Source organism: Trichogramma pretiosum, unplaced genomic scaffold (genome assembly GCF_000599845.2).
Source record: "Trichogramma pretiosum strain Unisexual culture from Peru unplaced genomic scaffold, Tpre_2.0 scaffold226, whole genome shotgun sequence".
Classification (NCBI taxonomy): domain Eukaryota; kingdom Metazoa; phylum Arthropoda; class Insecta; order Hymenoptera; family Trichogrammatidae; genus Trichogramma; species Trichogramma pretiosum.
In genome coordinates, this window is record NW_019640895.1 from 1 (window position 1) to 17,724 (window position 17,724).

General features: G+C 35.7%; 1 protein-coding gene across 1 annotated transcript; it reads right to left on the reverse strand.

The window, feature by feature from the left end:
• Window positions 1-16,119: 16,119 nt before the first annotated feature.
• On the reverse strand, window positions 16,120-17,349 carry LOC111693295 (zinc finger protein 26-like). The gene is made up of 4 exons (XM_023457677.1): window positions 17,169-17,349; window positions 17,006-17,137; window positions 16,675-16,930; window positions 16,120-16,374 (listed from the first exon to the last, which is right to left on the reverse strand). Exons 1-4 carry the CDS (start codon window positions 17,225-17,227, stop codon window positions 16,120-16,122), a joined length of 702 nt encoding a protein of 233 aa, XP_023313445.1. The 5' UTR covers window positions 17,228-17,349.
• Between the last annotated feature and the right edge of the window lie 375 nt (window positions 17,350-17,724).

Consider the following 17,724-nt stretch of genomic DNA (forward strand, 5'->3'; position numbering starts at 1 on the left):
AAAAATGTTTAGTAAGCTTGTCAATCAAAAAATGGCATGAGAAATTGGCTCACCAAAATGTGAAGCATGTCAAGGAAATTTTGAGGAACAATAAAATCAAATTCAATGATGACTGGCAAGACTATATATGTGAAGGCTGCGTGTATGGGAAACAGCATCGAGTATCCCACCCCATAAATAAAAAAACAGCAAGTAAACCTCTGGATTTGGTTCATGTGGATCTCGGGGAAATGGATGTTCGCTCTCTCGGAGGAGCAAAATATTTTTTGTTATTCAAGGATGATCACACTCATTACAAGACCGTCTACTTTCTGAAAACCAAAGATGAAGCAGTGGCAAAATTAAGACTGTATGTTAAACTTGTTGAAAATCAGTTTGGTAGTATGATAAAAGTATTGAGATCTGACAATGGCACTGAAATAAAGAACGCTGACGCACGTCAAATTATGGAAAATCTTGGAATATTTCATAGTAAATCTTCAACTTTTACACCCCAGCAAAATGGACGAGTAGAAAGAGAAATACGAACCATCGTGGAAGCTACAAGATCAGTCATACATGCTCGGAATCTTGGTACCATATTATGGGGAGAAGCGATGAATTATGTAGTATTTACAATAAATCAGACAGGCACAAGCTCCGTGCCAGGTAAAAGTCCTGCTGATTTATGGTTTGGTCGAAAATTAAATATCAGTAAACTGAAAACCTTTGGTTGTGATAGCTATGTCTTCATCGAAGAACGCAAACGTGGAAAGTTGTCCAAGAAATCTATGAAGGGCATATTTGTTGGATATGACATTGATTCACCTGGCTTTCGAGTCTATGTTAAAAGTATTGGTGACGTTGTAAGCTCCAGCAATGTCATATTTGACGACAGAATAGGTGTAGAAAGTTTTACTGAATTGGAAATGGTACAAAATGAAATGAAACCAAATGCAGTTGACGATAAAGAATTTTCAAAACAGTCAAGTGAAGAAGAACAATCGGATGTCGAAGCTTCAGAAAGTGAAAGCTTTCAAAGCTTGGAAAATGAAGATGACTCAAGCAGTTCAGATTGTCAAGTTCCTGTCATTGCTCCTGGTAGAACTCTTAGAAACCGAGCTACTTTGAAGCCTCCGACTAGATTTAACGGTTATGTGACAGATTCTGCTTTGATAATGCCAATTGCCCAGTCAGAGATGTATGGCGAAGTCAAAATGTCAGTATCAGAGGCTCTTAAAGATCCAAATTGGAAAAGGGCAATGCTAAATGAATATAAATCACTAAAGGGCATGAATACTTGGACGTTGATTGATAAACCAAAGAACATTAGACCATTGACATGTCGTTGGGTTTTCTGTCTAAAGGAAAATGGTAGTTATAAAGCAAGACTAGTTGTTCGTGGCTTTGAACAAAAACATGGACAAGATTACCTGGAAGTTTTCAGTCCTGTGGCACGTCACATGTCAATACGATTAATTTTGAGCATTGCAGCATCCGAGAAAATGAATATTATGACTTTCGACGTGAAGACTGCCTTTTTACACGGAGACTTGGAGGAGCAGATCTTTATGGTGCAACCGGAAGGTTTCGAGGATGGATCAAATCAAATTTGTCTTTTGAAGAAGAGCTTATATGGTCTAAAACAAGCTCCCAAAATTTGGAACGCAAAGTTTACGAGTTTTCTCAAATCTCTAGACTTTGAATCTACCGATGATGATCCATGTGTCTATTATGACAAATGTCGAAGCACGATCATTGTACTACACGTGGACGATGGACTCATGGTTGGAAAGGACAAGACAGAAATGATTCGGATTTTGAATAAACTTGATAAGGAGTTCAAAATAACATTCAACACAGGTGAAGACGATTCTCTTATCTACGTTGGAATGGAGATAAATTCAAGACCAGATGGAATTAGCGTACATCAGTCAAAATATGTAGACAAAATTTTGAAACGCTATAACTATACAGATATTAATTCAGCAAGTACACCTATTGAACGAGGTATGGTCACAAACTCGGAAAACTTCCTAAATGATGAGCCGTTGAGTGAGTCATACCCATATAGAGAAATTGTCGGAAGTTTACTCTACCTTGCTACTGTGTCACGCCCTGATATAAGCTTCAGCGTGAATTATTTAAGCAGATTTAATCACAAACCTTTACTCAGTCACTGGAAGATGGTGAAAAGAGTATTACAATATATCAAGGGCACTGCAAGGTATGGCATTCTATTTGATGGAAATAAAAAGCTTATTGCTTTCTGTGACTCAGACTATGGTGGTGACGAAGTCAGCAGAAAATCGACCAGTGGTGTTCTCTTGATGCGAGGAGGTCCAGTCGTGTGGTTCACTCAAAAACAGCCTCTCGTCGCAAATTCTACGGCCGAAGCCGAATATAGAGCCGCTGTCTCCGCTATAGATGACATTTCGTGGATTCGTCGCTTAGCTGGTGAATTAAAACAATTAAACTTGGATAAACCAACGCCTTTATTTATTGACAATCAAGCAGCGATTCACATGTTAGAAAATGCCCACGAGGGCAAAGTAACTAAAGGAAAGAAACACATAGAAATATCAAGGAAGTTCATCCAACAACACATCGGGACTACAGTTGAGCTGAAGGCAATCAAGAGCGAAGAGCAGTTGGCGGACGTCTTAACCAAGCCTCTTACAAAAGGAGTATTTGAAAGACTGATTCGTAAAATAATTAAGGAGGAGTGATAAGTTATTAATTATTTATTTGAATCTCGACTCGTGTCACTGGCCTGCAGTCGGTAAGACAGCTTGTATACTAGAGCTGTTTGAGGGCGCTGCTGGATGCCGCCGGAAATCGACTAGAGAGACAGAGGTAGAACACAGCGAGACGTTGAGTGATTTTTCTTATTCTAATCTGTATCCAATAAATAAATTATTGTAAAAGCCATTTGTGTGCCTAATAAACATTTAATCAATTATATAGTTAAAGAAAGAAAGTGTGTGTATATTTATTTACACGAAATAAAACATCCTCATAAATTTACATGCGAAAACTAGTATCGCTCTACAACTTTCAATTATTTTGGGTGTATTTATTCCAAGTGTTCATCGTCAAGTGGTGGTCAATACTGTCATTGATTGCAACAGCAATTGTTGATTTAAAAATTCGTCATCTTTACGTTCGTATTGCTTGTGGAATTGAACGATTAGAAGGAGCTGGTTGGTTGAATTATATTTGACATTTTGAGGAGATCATGAACTATTTATGATAAAGTTTTTTTCTCTCACAGCAAAAAATCCTGTGTTTTCTCATGTTATTTCCTCGTTGGAGGGCATGGTTCCCAGCCGTTTGATACCCTGCAAAACGAACACACGAGCGCCCGTTATTTGCATTGTGGCAATTTGGATTTTGGCTCGATCTTGTTTCTTGTGGAGTCGTGGCCAGTGTAATCCTGTTTTTGCTGATAAGTGGTCCTAATATTTTTCGGGTGAAGTTGGATAATAGGAATAATTATCGAGGTCGACTGGTTATCATGTTCGTAGTTCGTGCAGGTTGCAGAGATGAGCCCGACATTGACGTAAATGTCAAATCACTGTTGTGTCACAACAGTGTATCACGCGGCAAAAAATTGCTTCTATGATCAGAACAATTCTGCGATATGTCAGCTATGTGAAATCTACAACCGGTTCAACGTAAACTACACTGATGAGTGAGGCCTTACACATCTTAATACTAAAACATTTTTTGAATTGAAGAAGTTGATTGGCTTCTTTAGAAGGCAGCAATGAACAGGATGAGAACTGGATAATTATCGAGTAAAATTTTTCTTCAGATACGTGACTTGTACCAGCTACAGGCACGAGCCTGAGGTTGATAAAGACGGCAAACCAATGTTACGTCATACCACTGTATTGCACGAGGTTGACATTAGCTCTGAAAAATACTTGGCTGTGATCTTTTCCAAATATATAACAAATTTGATGTGAACAACACTGAAAAACTGGTATACACACATTTTTACGCGGCCTACGTGCTCAATTTCATCTGGTAATAAACAGTTAATTCGCCGCTACATTAGAATCTGTCCGTGGTCACAAGCCGGTAATTGTGTTTTTGCCGCCTCATCCTCGAGACCTATTGCTGCGATAGCCAAGACTAAGCCACGGGTTCTTTGAAGTTATATATAGTGTCATTTTTCTATGGTTTGAGCTTATTTTGTAGGTTTAGAACTGTTATGCGGTTTTGCTGCAAGGTAGACACATTAAAAATTCTTATGGAGAATTTAATTATTAATTTAATACGCAAGTTTGATATGATCAAACGAGGTAAACGAACTGAAAATTCTTATGAAGAATTATGATAGCATTTTTTAACGATAAAAAGTTACTTTTATCAAATTCAATTTTAGTAATTTTGTTTTATTTGTTATTGGGTTGATACAACCTATTTTGTGCAAAGCAATGCATTTTGAGGCGTGATTCACGCTATTCAAATTTAATTTTAGTAATTTTCTTACATTTGTTATTGGGTTGATACAGCCTATTTTGTGCAGAGCAATGCATTTTGAGGCGTGATTCACGCTATTCAAATTTAATTTTAGTAATTTTCTTACATTTGTTACTGGGTTGATACAGCCTATTTTGTGCAGAGCAATGCATTTGAATTATGATTCACGCTATAAATTCTCACAGAGAATTATTTTATCACTAAGTTTCATTTATAATGAATTCGATTTGATCAAATAATTTTCTAACGCGTGCAGCTACTGCGCTTCATTGAAATGATGGGTACGTATAACGTTGTTTCTATTTTTATATATGATCACAGCGCCATCTGTGAGAAATTTTTAATTTAATTTTTTTACATGCCGGTAATGAAAATACCACGGGTCACGCCGGTATTTGTCTGCGTGTATGTCCGGCCCTTACAGTTTTTAAAATTTTACAGATAAAATGGGACAAGTAGAAGCTATTTCATCTCCATCGCTTCTGAACATTATTTGCAGAAGAGATCACCAGTTGTCATCAGAAGAAATAGAACATGAAATAAATTTTTGTGATGTGAAGAATTTCAGAGATACTGTAGGGAATCTGTATTGTCGGTAGTTGTTTTTAGAAAGTTAATTACAATGTTATACAGTTGATTACAGTTGATTGAAATATATTTGCAGAAAAATTGAAACAAAATATAATTAAATTAACTAATTTATTTTTTGAAATATATAAGTATGAGTATTAAATATTAAATTTATCTATTGTTAATTATATAACTTGTTCCATCTGCAGTAAACAAAATGTTGCTTGGATCCACGTCAGTTAACTGGGAATGAGATATGATGATCGGTTTTTTTTAGTTTTAATCACTTGAAACGCTTGAAAGTGTACATTAAATGTTTCTGTTACATACTACTCTCTCACAATAAAACTGATTTGTCCATCTATTTTTTTTANCTCGCTATCAGGCGGTAATTCGATGCTGTACTCTGCAGTGCGATCTAGACATGATGCCGTTGCGAGACGAAACTTTGGTCGAGGACAAAAGCACGAATCTCAGCAGGGGACAGCGTACCATGATAAATTTGGTAAGGTGCGTTTCATTCAACATTTTTGTTGCACCTCGGACAATTATAAAATTACATCGATTTCGCTGACAAGGCCACTACAGACAGGTGAAAATTTATGTATTCGACGATCCGCTATCTTCGGTAGATGCGACGGTTGCGTAGCATATAATCAACAACTGTATCAACGGGTTTTTAATAGATAAAATCATCGTGACATTCAACATGTAGTGTCTGAGGTAGGCTGATACCATATTTTTAATTTAAAAAATGTGAATTCTCTTGAGTTTCTTTATCGATACATATTTGATCTAATCTCTTATTCGTTGTTGAACTTACAGGGTACGCTAGAAATGCAAGGATAAGTATGTAACCGTTATGAAAAATAATTAGAACTATTGAATCTGTCGAGCAGCGATCGAGAAAAGACACAATTCGAAAGTAGACGAAAATATCAACAATTATAAAAATAATTACTTGAACAATAAGTCTAATTGTATCACATTGAAACCACAGAAAAACGACTTTCGAACTGGAAATTCGGATTTTTTACTCGGACTTACGTTCTTGTTTGGCGGTATTGGTTGGCTTATTGGTAAGATCACGAAGTTGTATTTAGTTTTTTATTATATGTTCAAAAATATGTTCAAAATTATAATATTTTTCTTTAGGATAAAAAATAAAGAGATTCGAATGAGTTACTCAGCCCAGAATGCTCTGAATACAGATATTGCAGAAAATCAAACCGCTAGTACGATTATGAACGGTATAAAAACCGAACCACCACTATTGTATTAGAAATTGTAAAAAATCAAACCACTAGTGCAATAACTAGCACTTCAGATGCTGTAAATACTGAAAGCAGTTTAACTCATTCAGCTAATGTGACTGATGCTTTCAAATTAAATGTAACAGAGAGTACGACTTAAATTCAAGATTTATTGTTAACTACTGTGAATAATTACTCATTGTATTTGAACCAATCAATGATTGTTTCTTCACAAGAAGAACCAAAATGTATGGAGATGAAAGTCTGTATTAATTCGAGTAGGAAAATTCATAATCAACTTTTCTCGTACGTTTTAAAAGCACCTCTGAGTTTCTTCAATAAGTAGTCATCAGGTAAGAAGTCAAAATTAAATATTTAAAATTTTCAACACCGAGTGTATTTTAATTTTCTTGTTACAGAAAGAATACTTAATCGATTCTCGAAGGATGCCAAAAGTACAGACGAAATATTGCCTCTAACGTTACACGAGTCAATCGAAGTACTTTCAATTATTTTGGGTGTATTTATTCCAAGTGTTCATCGTCAAGTGGTGGTCAATACTGTCATTGATTGCAACAGCAATTGTTGATTTAAAAATTCGTCATCTTTACGTTCGTATTGCTTGTGGAATTGAACGATTAGAGGGAGCTGGTTGGTTGAATTATATTTGACATTTTGATGAGATCATGAACTATTTATGATAAAGTTTTTTTCTCTCACAGCAAAAAATCCTGTGTTTTCTCATGTTATTTCCTCGTTGGAGGGCATGGTTCCCAGCCGTTTGATACCCTGCAAAACGAACACACGAGCGCCCGTTATTTGCATTGTGGCAATTTGGATTTTGGCTCGATCTTGTTTCTTGTGGAGTCGTGGCCAGTGTAATCCTGTTTTTGCTGATAAGTGGTCCTAATATTTTTCGGGTGAAGTTGGATAATAGGAATAATTATTGAGGTCGACTGGTTATCATGTTCGTAGTTCGTGCAGGTTGCAGAGATGAGCCCGACATTGACGTAAATGTCAAATCACTGTTGTGTCACAACAGTGTATCACGCGGCAAAAAATTGCTCCTATGATCAGAACAATTCTGCGATATGTCAGCTATGTGAAATCTACAACCGGTTCAACGTAAACTACACTGATGAGTTAGGCCTTACACATCTTAATACTAAGACATTTTTTGAATTGAAGAAGTTGATTGGCTTCTTTAGAAGGCAGCAATGAACAGGATGAGAACTGGATAATTATCGAGTAAAATTTTTCTTGAGATACGTGACTTGTACCAGCTACAGGCACGAGCCTGAGGTTGATAAAGACGACAAACCAATGTTACGTCATACCACTGTATTGCACGAGGTTGACATTAGCTCTGAAAAATACTTGGCTGTGATCTTTTCCAAATATATAACAAATTTGATGTGAACAACACTGAAGAACTGGTATACACACATTTTTACGCGGCATACGTGCTCAATTTCATCTGGTAATAAACAGTTAATTCGCCGCTACATTAGAATCTGTCCGTGGTCACAAGCCGGTGATTGTGTTTTTGCCGCCTCATCCTCGAGACCTATTGCTGCGATAGCCAAGACTAAGCCACGGGTTCTTTGAAGTTATATATAGTGTCATTTTTCTATGGTTTGAGCTTATTTTGTAGGTTTAGAACTGTTATGCGGTTTTGCTGCTAGGACATTAAAAATTCTTATGGAGAATTTAATTATTAATTTAATACGCAAGTTTGATATGATCAAACGAGGTAAACGAACTGAAAATTCTCATGAAGAATTATGATAGCATTTTTTAACGATAAAAAGTTACTTTTATCAAATTTAATTTTAGTAATTTTGTTTTATTTGTTATTGGGTTGATACAACCTATTTTGTGCAAAGCAATGCATTTTGAGGCGTGATTCACGCTATTCAAATTTAATTTTAGTAATTTTCTTACATTTGTTACTAGGTTGATACAGCCTATTTTGTTCAGAGCAATGCATTTGAAGTGTGATTCACGCTATAAATTCTCACAGAGAATTATTTTATCACTAAGTTTCATTTATAATGAATTCGATTTGATCAAATAATTTTCTAACGCGTGCAGCTACTGCGCTTCATTGAAATGATGGGTACGTATAACGTTGTTTCTATTTTTATTTTTTATTTTTAGTTGATTACGGCCCTTTCTGCTACTAGGCTAATTGGCCAACCTCACCGTTCTACCTAACGGTGGGTCTTGCGTGTATATGTAAGTGTGTGTGTTAGTGTATTAGCGTGTACCTATAGTCGATATGGTTGCGCCTCCCATACCACTGAGGTTACGCTTTGATAATGGTGTGACCCCCAACACCAGAGACCGCAGTTGAAGTGCACCGGCTTTTCTCCAAGGAAAATTTCCACGGATTACACCCAACGGTGCAAACCCCGCAGAAAAAATCCTCGGGAAAAAACCAGCTCACCGCCGGGATTTGAACCCCCGACTTCTCGGTTGAGAAGCAAGAGCTCAAGCCCCACAGCCACCGCGGCCTCACCGTTGTTTCTATTTTTATATATGATCACAGCGCCATCTGTGAGAAATTTTTAATTTAATTTTTTTACATGCCGGTAATGAAAATACCACGGGTCACGCCGGTATTTGTCTGCGTGTATGTCCGGCCCTTAAGGTGATGCCTTGGCCACAATTTTTACCGACCGAGCACAGAAAATATATATTTTCGTAACTTTTTTCCAGGCTGATTTTCGAAAAACGGCTCTGTAAACAACTGCACCAAATTTCAGCCAATTTCATCAGGTAGTTTTTCCGGAAAACAGGATCGAAATTTTTGATTACTGTTTGCAGGTTAGTCATCAGAAAGAAAAATAACAATTAAATAGATGTGATGTGGGAAATTTCAAGCATAATGCAGAGAATCTGTACTGTTGGTATGTGTTTATATATTGTGACGATATCACTGAGCGGTAAATCGCGAAAATGACGCAAGCTGTAATGTGTGAATGTGCGAGTGAGATGCGCGACCGAAAGGATGATAAAGTAGGAAAATCGAAGTATCACCAGAGCGCGCGTTCGAGGTTCAGGGCAAAGGAAGAGCCAAGTTAACCTCGGACGCGTCTCTCGGACCACGTGCACAAGTGCACACAGGGATTCGCAATTAGACCGCGAGAGAGAACGGACGTATGGGGGAGTGATAAGTCGAGTGTGGCAAGCTGTGTGGCAGCGGTTATTGAGTTCGTGATTGAGTGTTCGTGATTCAAGACGTGGTTCGAGTCCACGTGTTGCGTTTCAGGCCGGCGCGTGGCCATTTTTGCGAAGCGGTACTTCCGCCTTGGACGCTCCTGTGAGAGCAAGCGAGATAGCGCGTTTCGTCTTGGTCGTGTGTGACCAAACCGCGCGTCGGCTAGCGCGAGCAGAGCGAAGGCGTCGACCGTATTTCGGGGAAACGAGCCGATTGCGCGCAGTGCAATTACGCGGCACTCGACTGGGACTCGCGTCGGACTAACGTTGTAATCCGCGCGTTTTCCCCTTGGACTCGCGTATAATCAGTTCCGTCCGAGGCATGAGAGGATAATAATGATAAGAAATGAGATGACATTGCGAAATGAAGCGCGATTGCAGTGATGATTGTATGAATGATAGTTGAAAGTTGGAGTTAAATAAAGAACGATTATTTGTGTGCAAAAGTACATGTTTCGTAGTCTTTTCGCGACCCTCTCTCACTTATTTTCAGCTTGGACTGCCGACGCTCGCGGCGCACTTGGTGGCGGCTCGACCCCTTCTGAGGTAAGACTCAACGATAGGCTAACCGGAGCCTCAGTAAGAAATAATTAGACGGCAGACCGAGCATGGGCTAGTGCCCAAAACCTCGCACGTCACAATATAATGTAATAAGAGAAATTACTATTGAATTAATATCAAACATTTTTATTTTGTTATAGTGTACTACATATTTTCAATACGATGAGAAACTGTTATAAATAGTAGATTTTGTACGAACACGTCCTCTCTCTGGGCATAGAATAGGCAGTAAACATAACAGTACAGTATTTCTAAAATCTATAAGTACATAAAAAATAAACAATAATTAATTAAATTAAATTCAAGTTATGGTAGAATTTTTTGAAATAAAATATTATTTATATTTACCAGGAACCTTTTATTTTCCAAAATATCTATGAAATTTTTTTTCTGGCAGTTTTATTTAACAGTTTTTAAAATTTTACAGATAAAATGGGACAAGTAGAAGCTATTTTATCTCCATCGCTTCTGAACATTATTTGCAGAAGAGATCACCAGTTGTCATCAGAAGAAATAGAACATGAAATAAATTTTTGTGATGTGAAGAATTTCAGAGATACTGTAGGGAATCTGTATTGTCGGTAGTTGTTTTTAGAAAGTTAATTACAATGTTATACAGTTGATTACAGTTGATTGAAATATATTTGCAGAAAAATTGAAACAAAATATAATTAAATTAACTAATTTATTTTTTGAAATATATAAGTATGAGTATTAAATATTAAATTTATCTATTGTTAATTATATAACTTGTTCCATCTGCAGTAAACAAAATGTTGCTTGGATCCACGTCAGTTAACTGGGAATGAGATATGATGATCGGTTTTTTTTAGTTTTAATCACTTGAAACGCTTGAAAGTGTACATTAAATGTTTCTGTTACATACTACTCTCTCACAATAAAACTGATTTGTCCATCTATTTTTTTTTTAATATGATCTCTATGCATCCAAATGTTGGCTCTTCTGTTGAGGACAAGTTGAGCATCATATTTTTTTTGTAAATATTACTTTTAATTTTCACTGATATTAGACAAAATGAGGTATCGAACAGCACTTTAAATTCTTGATAAAATGTATAGTTCTTGTAATCTATTATCTCTGGTTTACCTGTTTCTATTTCAGTATTATATTTTGAATTTAATATCAATTTTGAGGCCAATTTAAGCTGGTGATCTATAGCCAATGTTCTCGGTAAATTAATCCTGCATGTTGTCATGTGGGCTTTAATTTTGAAACTCTTGTGTTTTGCTTCATCTTTTATGCATGAAATATTTTTTAATGGCCCCAGTTGTTTCATTAATCTTGGATAGTGTAAAATAAAGTGCATTTTGAACATAGCACTTTTTTCAAATAAATCAATATATAATTTAATTAATTTTTCAGCATTCAACTTGAATTCTTCCAATAACTGGGTATTTACGCATCTTCTATCTAGAATTCTCAATTATGTATTGAGTGTTATGTACAAAGGCCAGTGCGTATCATTCTGGGGTATTATATTACCTATTACGAGACCAAAATTTCTACTTAATTGAGCAGTTTCTGCTGCCGACAAACCCAAGTTTTGATTTTCAAGTCTCCCTTCTTTCAAAAAAGCCACTCTGTTGCTGTTCGTTGTTGATCCATAATTAAAAATTCCCACATACATGCGACAAGTGCGGAAAAACATTTTCATACAGGAGCAGTCTTCACATCCACATAGATACAATCCACAATGGTAAAAAATATACATGTAATATTTGTGAAAGGTCTTTTACTCAAAAATGTTGTCTCAAAACCCACATCGATTCAGTGCACAATGGTGTCATATATGTGCGAAGTCATTTGCTCACAAAAATTGACTCCAAGTTCAGATTGAAACGATGCACAATGGTGTCAAGCATGCATGTGACATTTGCGGGAAAACATTCACAAGAAAGAACGAACTCAAAGTCCATATCGATACAGTGCACAATGATATCATACATACATGTAATATATGCGGGTAAAAATACTTGATTAATCGTAATCTCAAAATCACACCGATTCGATGCACAGTGGTGTAACTTACTTATGTAATATATGTGAAAAGACGTTTCAACACAAGGTAAGTCTCAAAAATCACATTGATTCTGCACATATCGGTATTACGCATGCATGTGATGTTTGCGGAAAAAAATTCACAACGAAAAGTAATCTTGAAGCCCACATTGATTTTCCACAGCATTCACACAGTATAACTTTATGAATGTATAGAATTCAAAATACATATTCGAATATCTAATTTAAATATTTCTATTCATAATAATATCATAAATTTCTTCAATGTTATCTCATTATGTAAAAATAATTTTAATTTTTGTAAAACTGAATAAATTTTTGGAAGAACATCGATACTGAATCGCTATAAAACTATTTATACTAGCGTATCATTTTTTATCACAGTTTAAAAATTCACAAAAAAGTATAGAACTTAAATGTCATTTTTTCGAACCTATATACGTACATTAAAGTGCGGAGGGTTGTATACGAAACTATATAGAGCGCAAATTTTGACGCTTGTGCCTGTCTGTTGTCAGCTATATGTGTGTGTGTGTGTGTGTGTGTGTGTGTGTGTGTGTCCGACCCTATATCTTTAGCTATACACGTATACACGTGGCGCGTGTGTACCTATATGTGAATCGAGGTTTCCTCCCCACATAGTCAGATTTCGCGCGCCGCATATTGTGTCCTTCCAGCGTTAAATCTGAGAGAGAGAGTGAGGGTGCAAAACTCAAGAGCTTACACCCTACAGCCCCGAAATATACGCGTACAAAGGTGGAAAAGCAGATGGGGTTATACAGCTTCGCCGTTGTCGTCGTATAGTTAAAGCGGGGCTCTTTTTTCTTTCCTTTTTTCTTTCTTTTGCTTATATATATATATATATATGGGTCAGATTCAGAATTTTTCAAATAAACCTGCGGGCGAGGTTCACGGATTTTCCTGAAATTTTGGTATGTTATAGTACATGATAAAAAAGTGCCAAAACCAAAATTTTGGACCCCCTTCCCCCTCCTACCCCCCACTTCCGGTATAAACGTCCATTTTCGATCTATATTTTTTNCATTTGGAATGCCGAACGTCTGTTTGTTTGCATCTGACGCAACGAATGTAGCATTGCTTGACTACAACTCGGTGCTCAAGCCTTTCCAGCGTCTGTGTAGCGACTTGTATATAGGTAACTGTCTCTCTTGTGCTCGCTAAATTGGCCCGTATAATTCATGTTCGCATAGGTTGCTCGGCCAAAAGTAAACTAATCAATCGTTCACGATTCTTTATCGGATCACATTACACTATTCCGAATTGCTTCGCGCATATGCCTGAATTAGAATTTCAATAGATCTTGTTCATGTTCAGGACTTATTCAGGTGATATTCTCGCGTAAACACTTTCCACAAATTGCATTAATTTTTGCAGTTGGTATTGAGGACACATCAGAATAGGAAAGCAAATGGGCGGTACGTTCAAGAGCTATGTACACGTAAATATGCATTATTATGTATGCGTATACTGCGATCTTAGTTATCGGATTTGCGGGGTATATATGAGCAACCTATGCGAAAATTACATGAATGCTGCGGACAAGGCGAGAGATCACGAGAGAGTGACAGTTACAAGTCGCTAGAAAGACGCTGGAAAGGTCCGAGCACCGAGTTTCAGTCAAACGCGCCGAAGTAAGCAAGTATAGGTTCGGAGCTCCAAATGCCACCTAATCATATAGCGCGAAAATATCTATGTCTCTATGAAGTGCATATTTTAACGATCATCACGCATGCTGACCTTTTCAAATTAACTACTGACACCCAATGCGGCTATTTAAGGAGAAGTTTTGCAAGGATTCGCTTGCGGACAGAGAATCCGTAAAAAACGAGCGAACACGACAGTGGTCAGGTCTCGATTAGCAGACGTATAGAAAAACAAAGTTCTCTCGCTCCCCTCTGCTACGGTACGTAGCATGATCAAAATCTGCTCGACCGTCTATGATATGATGTCAATTCTATGTATTTCTGAGTGTATTTACATATTTATGATTACATGCGCTAATTTTTTTACCTATATTTTTTTACATAAAAAAACGACATGAAAAATAATTTTTTTCATCGTTATTTTTTAAATCGTCGCAAATCAATAAACTAATATTCGCAGGTGTACACCGAAATTGTTCATTAATTTTTCTGAAGCTCACCGTCGCGTTGAGAATTATTGATTCTATTTTTTGTTCTTTATTTCCGCTGTACACTGATCAGTTGCTTTACGTTGACTAATCGTTAGCATGCGGTAGCAAGAATTTTTAAGGCCACAAAAACAATTAAAAAATGCCGATCAAAAAAAGTTTCTAAATGGTCACCTAAATTTCATAGCGACTCACCGATACCTTCCAGACCAAGTGCGATGCGAGCCCCTTCTCATTGAGAGAAAGCGTATAAGTGAGTAAACGAAATGTTCCCCATCTAGAGCGATCATTTCTCGCCAAGAAACTCGCTATAGCGTCAACTATCTACCAGGTCCAAAATATCTTGAAATAATTTTAATTTTTCATTCATTTCATTTTTATTTTGAACAATAAAAATGATATGACAATAAATCGGAAGGATTTGAATTTCTTAGATAATTATTAATTATTGTACAATTTAATACAATTTAATTTTTTAATCGATTTTTTTAAACATTAAAATTACACTAATTAATGTTAATGTAATGAAAAATAGTTCATAAAGAAGTTTTGCATCTTTCAGTTGTTCTAACATAACTTTTTTAAAATAAAATTTTTGAGTCTAGATTTAGTCTCTTACGGAGATAGACTTTTCGGCTAATAGTAAGTTTCGAGTCAATTGACATACAAATTTTACGCATTTAAAAACTAATATAGTGTAGTATACATACAATGTAAGCAATAACGTGTAATCATCATATTTACTTGAATTAATAAAGAGTAGTCTATGTTTGCATAATTACATATAACATACACTAAAACTTATGAGTGTTGATAATATGTGCGCAAAGCTAAAGAACCACGAGTCAGAGAGAAGTTATTGTTTAAGTAGAAATGATATAAGAAAAAAAAGAGAAATGAAGTTTATAGTTCATCTATTTTGCAATGAGAGTGACAATTTTTTGAAAGAACTCATCACTTGAAAATGATATCCTTTTACGTTTCATTGTGAATATATTTTAACGGTCCTAGAAAGGTAATTTATATTTTTTACTGTACATAATTATTATTGAAATAATATACAAATTGTTGACTAATTTTTTTTTTCAGATCATCAATTGTCAATTATGTAGATGCAGTCGAAACTTTATTAATTTAATATACGACATCATATTGACACTGCCAAAGATATTGTGAAAAATGTGACTCAAATTCTACCAATACCGGCTAATGTCCTAAAAAGACCTTCCATAATTATAGATCATGATGAATATATAAATTGGTTGATTAATTGGATTATTTTCTCAAGTAATATTTCAAAATATTATAAAACTATAATTATGATTTAAATTTTCATCTATCGTTTATTTTTTTTTCAATTTAGATGACTACCCATATCAAGAAATTTTAGTCATTCACTTACTACTCAAGATAAAACAAGCAACAATTTCTTTTCGAGCCAAGATTTGTCCAGAACTTGCCTGACAACGGATGAGAAATTTTATTCATGAAAGAGGAACGATCAAAAGCAGTGAAGCATATCAGCAGTTCGAAAAGCAGCTGTTTGATCCAAAATTTTGGTGATAAGTCAACGGTATAGTAACCCAAGCAAAATCCATGTGCTTGATAAACACATTGATCAGCTTGATAGAACTGAAGTAAATTAACCGGTTGGTGTCGTTGCTTCTTCAGAAATTGTTCATTTCGATATTCGGTCACAACAACTTCAATATGCTAAAAGTTCAGAGTAAGATTCGTTTTTAAACAATAATACATTTCTGCACAATTTTATTCTTTTACTGATAATTATATTTTCATTTTCAGTTATCAAAAGACGGAAGGGAACCGAACATCATGTCGTGTTTCGGCGCTTACGAGAAATAGGTATATTTNGGATTATGTACTACTTGTATATGAGAGATAAGGTAACTTTTTCTTGCAAATGATTTGGAACAATCTTTACAAGGAAATGGTTCACTAGAACCGTGTTTAGACTTGATGTGTACATTCAGATTTGCCCTGCGTAAAAATGATTGATGACAAATTTCACATGTGAATGATCCTCTCTTGGTCGATATTGTTGGACTTTTTTCTTTAACAACAATCGCCAACTTGTTACGATTTGCCTGGAATTGAAATTTTTTGTTGGTTTAGTTTCATAAAGTATTAAAATTAAACAGCATAGTCCAAAAAAAAAAAAAAATAGCTGAACATAAGAATTAAAATAGTAATGAACATAAGAAAATATTTAGAAATTTAAAAAAATTGTTCGAAATTGAAATAGTACGATGCAAGTCACAATGCAAGCAATCATAGACACTAGTAAATTTACTGTATAGTACTATAGTATACTATGTCATTCATGTAGTACATCAGTATCTAGAGTTCATCATGTTATCATGATTGATAATTAAAATTGAACTTACCGCTGAATCTTCGGATGAATTTGGTTCATCAGTTCTAGTTGTGGTAGAGTCACCTTGACGTAGATCATTTACTTCATTGCATGTGTCTTCTGCACATTTTTGAGTCATAATCGTAAGATCTTTAATCTGTGTAAGCAAAACTTCTGAATCTTTGGATAAACTTGGTTCATCAAATCTAGTTGTGTTAGAGTCAGCTCGATCGTTCACTTCTTCGCATGGGTCAGCTGCCACAATATCCTTAGATTTTTCAGACATCCTAAACAATAAATTAATGAAATAAGGGATTTATACTTAAGAACTTTGAATAAAAAAAATTAAACATCAACAGTACCTGATTAAATCGCTTTCACTGGCTTTCACATGTGGTTCATCAAATCTAGTTGGGTTAGAGTCAACTCGATCGTTTACTTCTTCGCAAGTATCAGCTGCCAATTGCACAATATCCTTAGACTTTTCAGACATCCTAAACAATAAAAATAAATTATCAACAATACCTGATTAAATCGCTTTCACTGACCACTACTTCCTTGATCATGCCGCTGTTGCAGTTCATTTCTTTCTCAACGTATACACGTAAAGAATTTTCACGTTGTCTATTGAGAAGTTATTTGAGGTTATGTACTTCAAAAAGTCACAAACTGCTGGTATTACTGGAAGCGACTCGTTGCTACAACAGCCGAGTACCGAATGACTAATGGCGTCTGCGGCAGTCTGAGGCAAACTCTACGGCCTACGCCGCACTCGAAAAGTACTAGTGGCGCCGGACGTCAGAGTTCCGAAGCTTACGCCTAGCGAGCCCCATTCATAATGCGCGGAAGTAATTTTAAAATTTCTTGATATGATTATGTTGTAAGATGGGCCCTTTTACGTTACACATGTTTAATAAGCATGTTTAACATTGTTAAATGTTTAACAGTGTTAAATTAGCTTGTTAAAAGTACTTGTAATTAGTTTATATTTAAGTAAAAAAATAAACAAAAAATATCTGGCGAAAGCCGAAATCCTCGTGTATCGAAATATCGAAGCGGTTTTTAATTAAAGTCTTTAGTT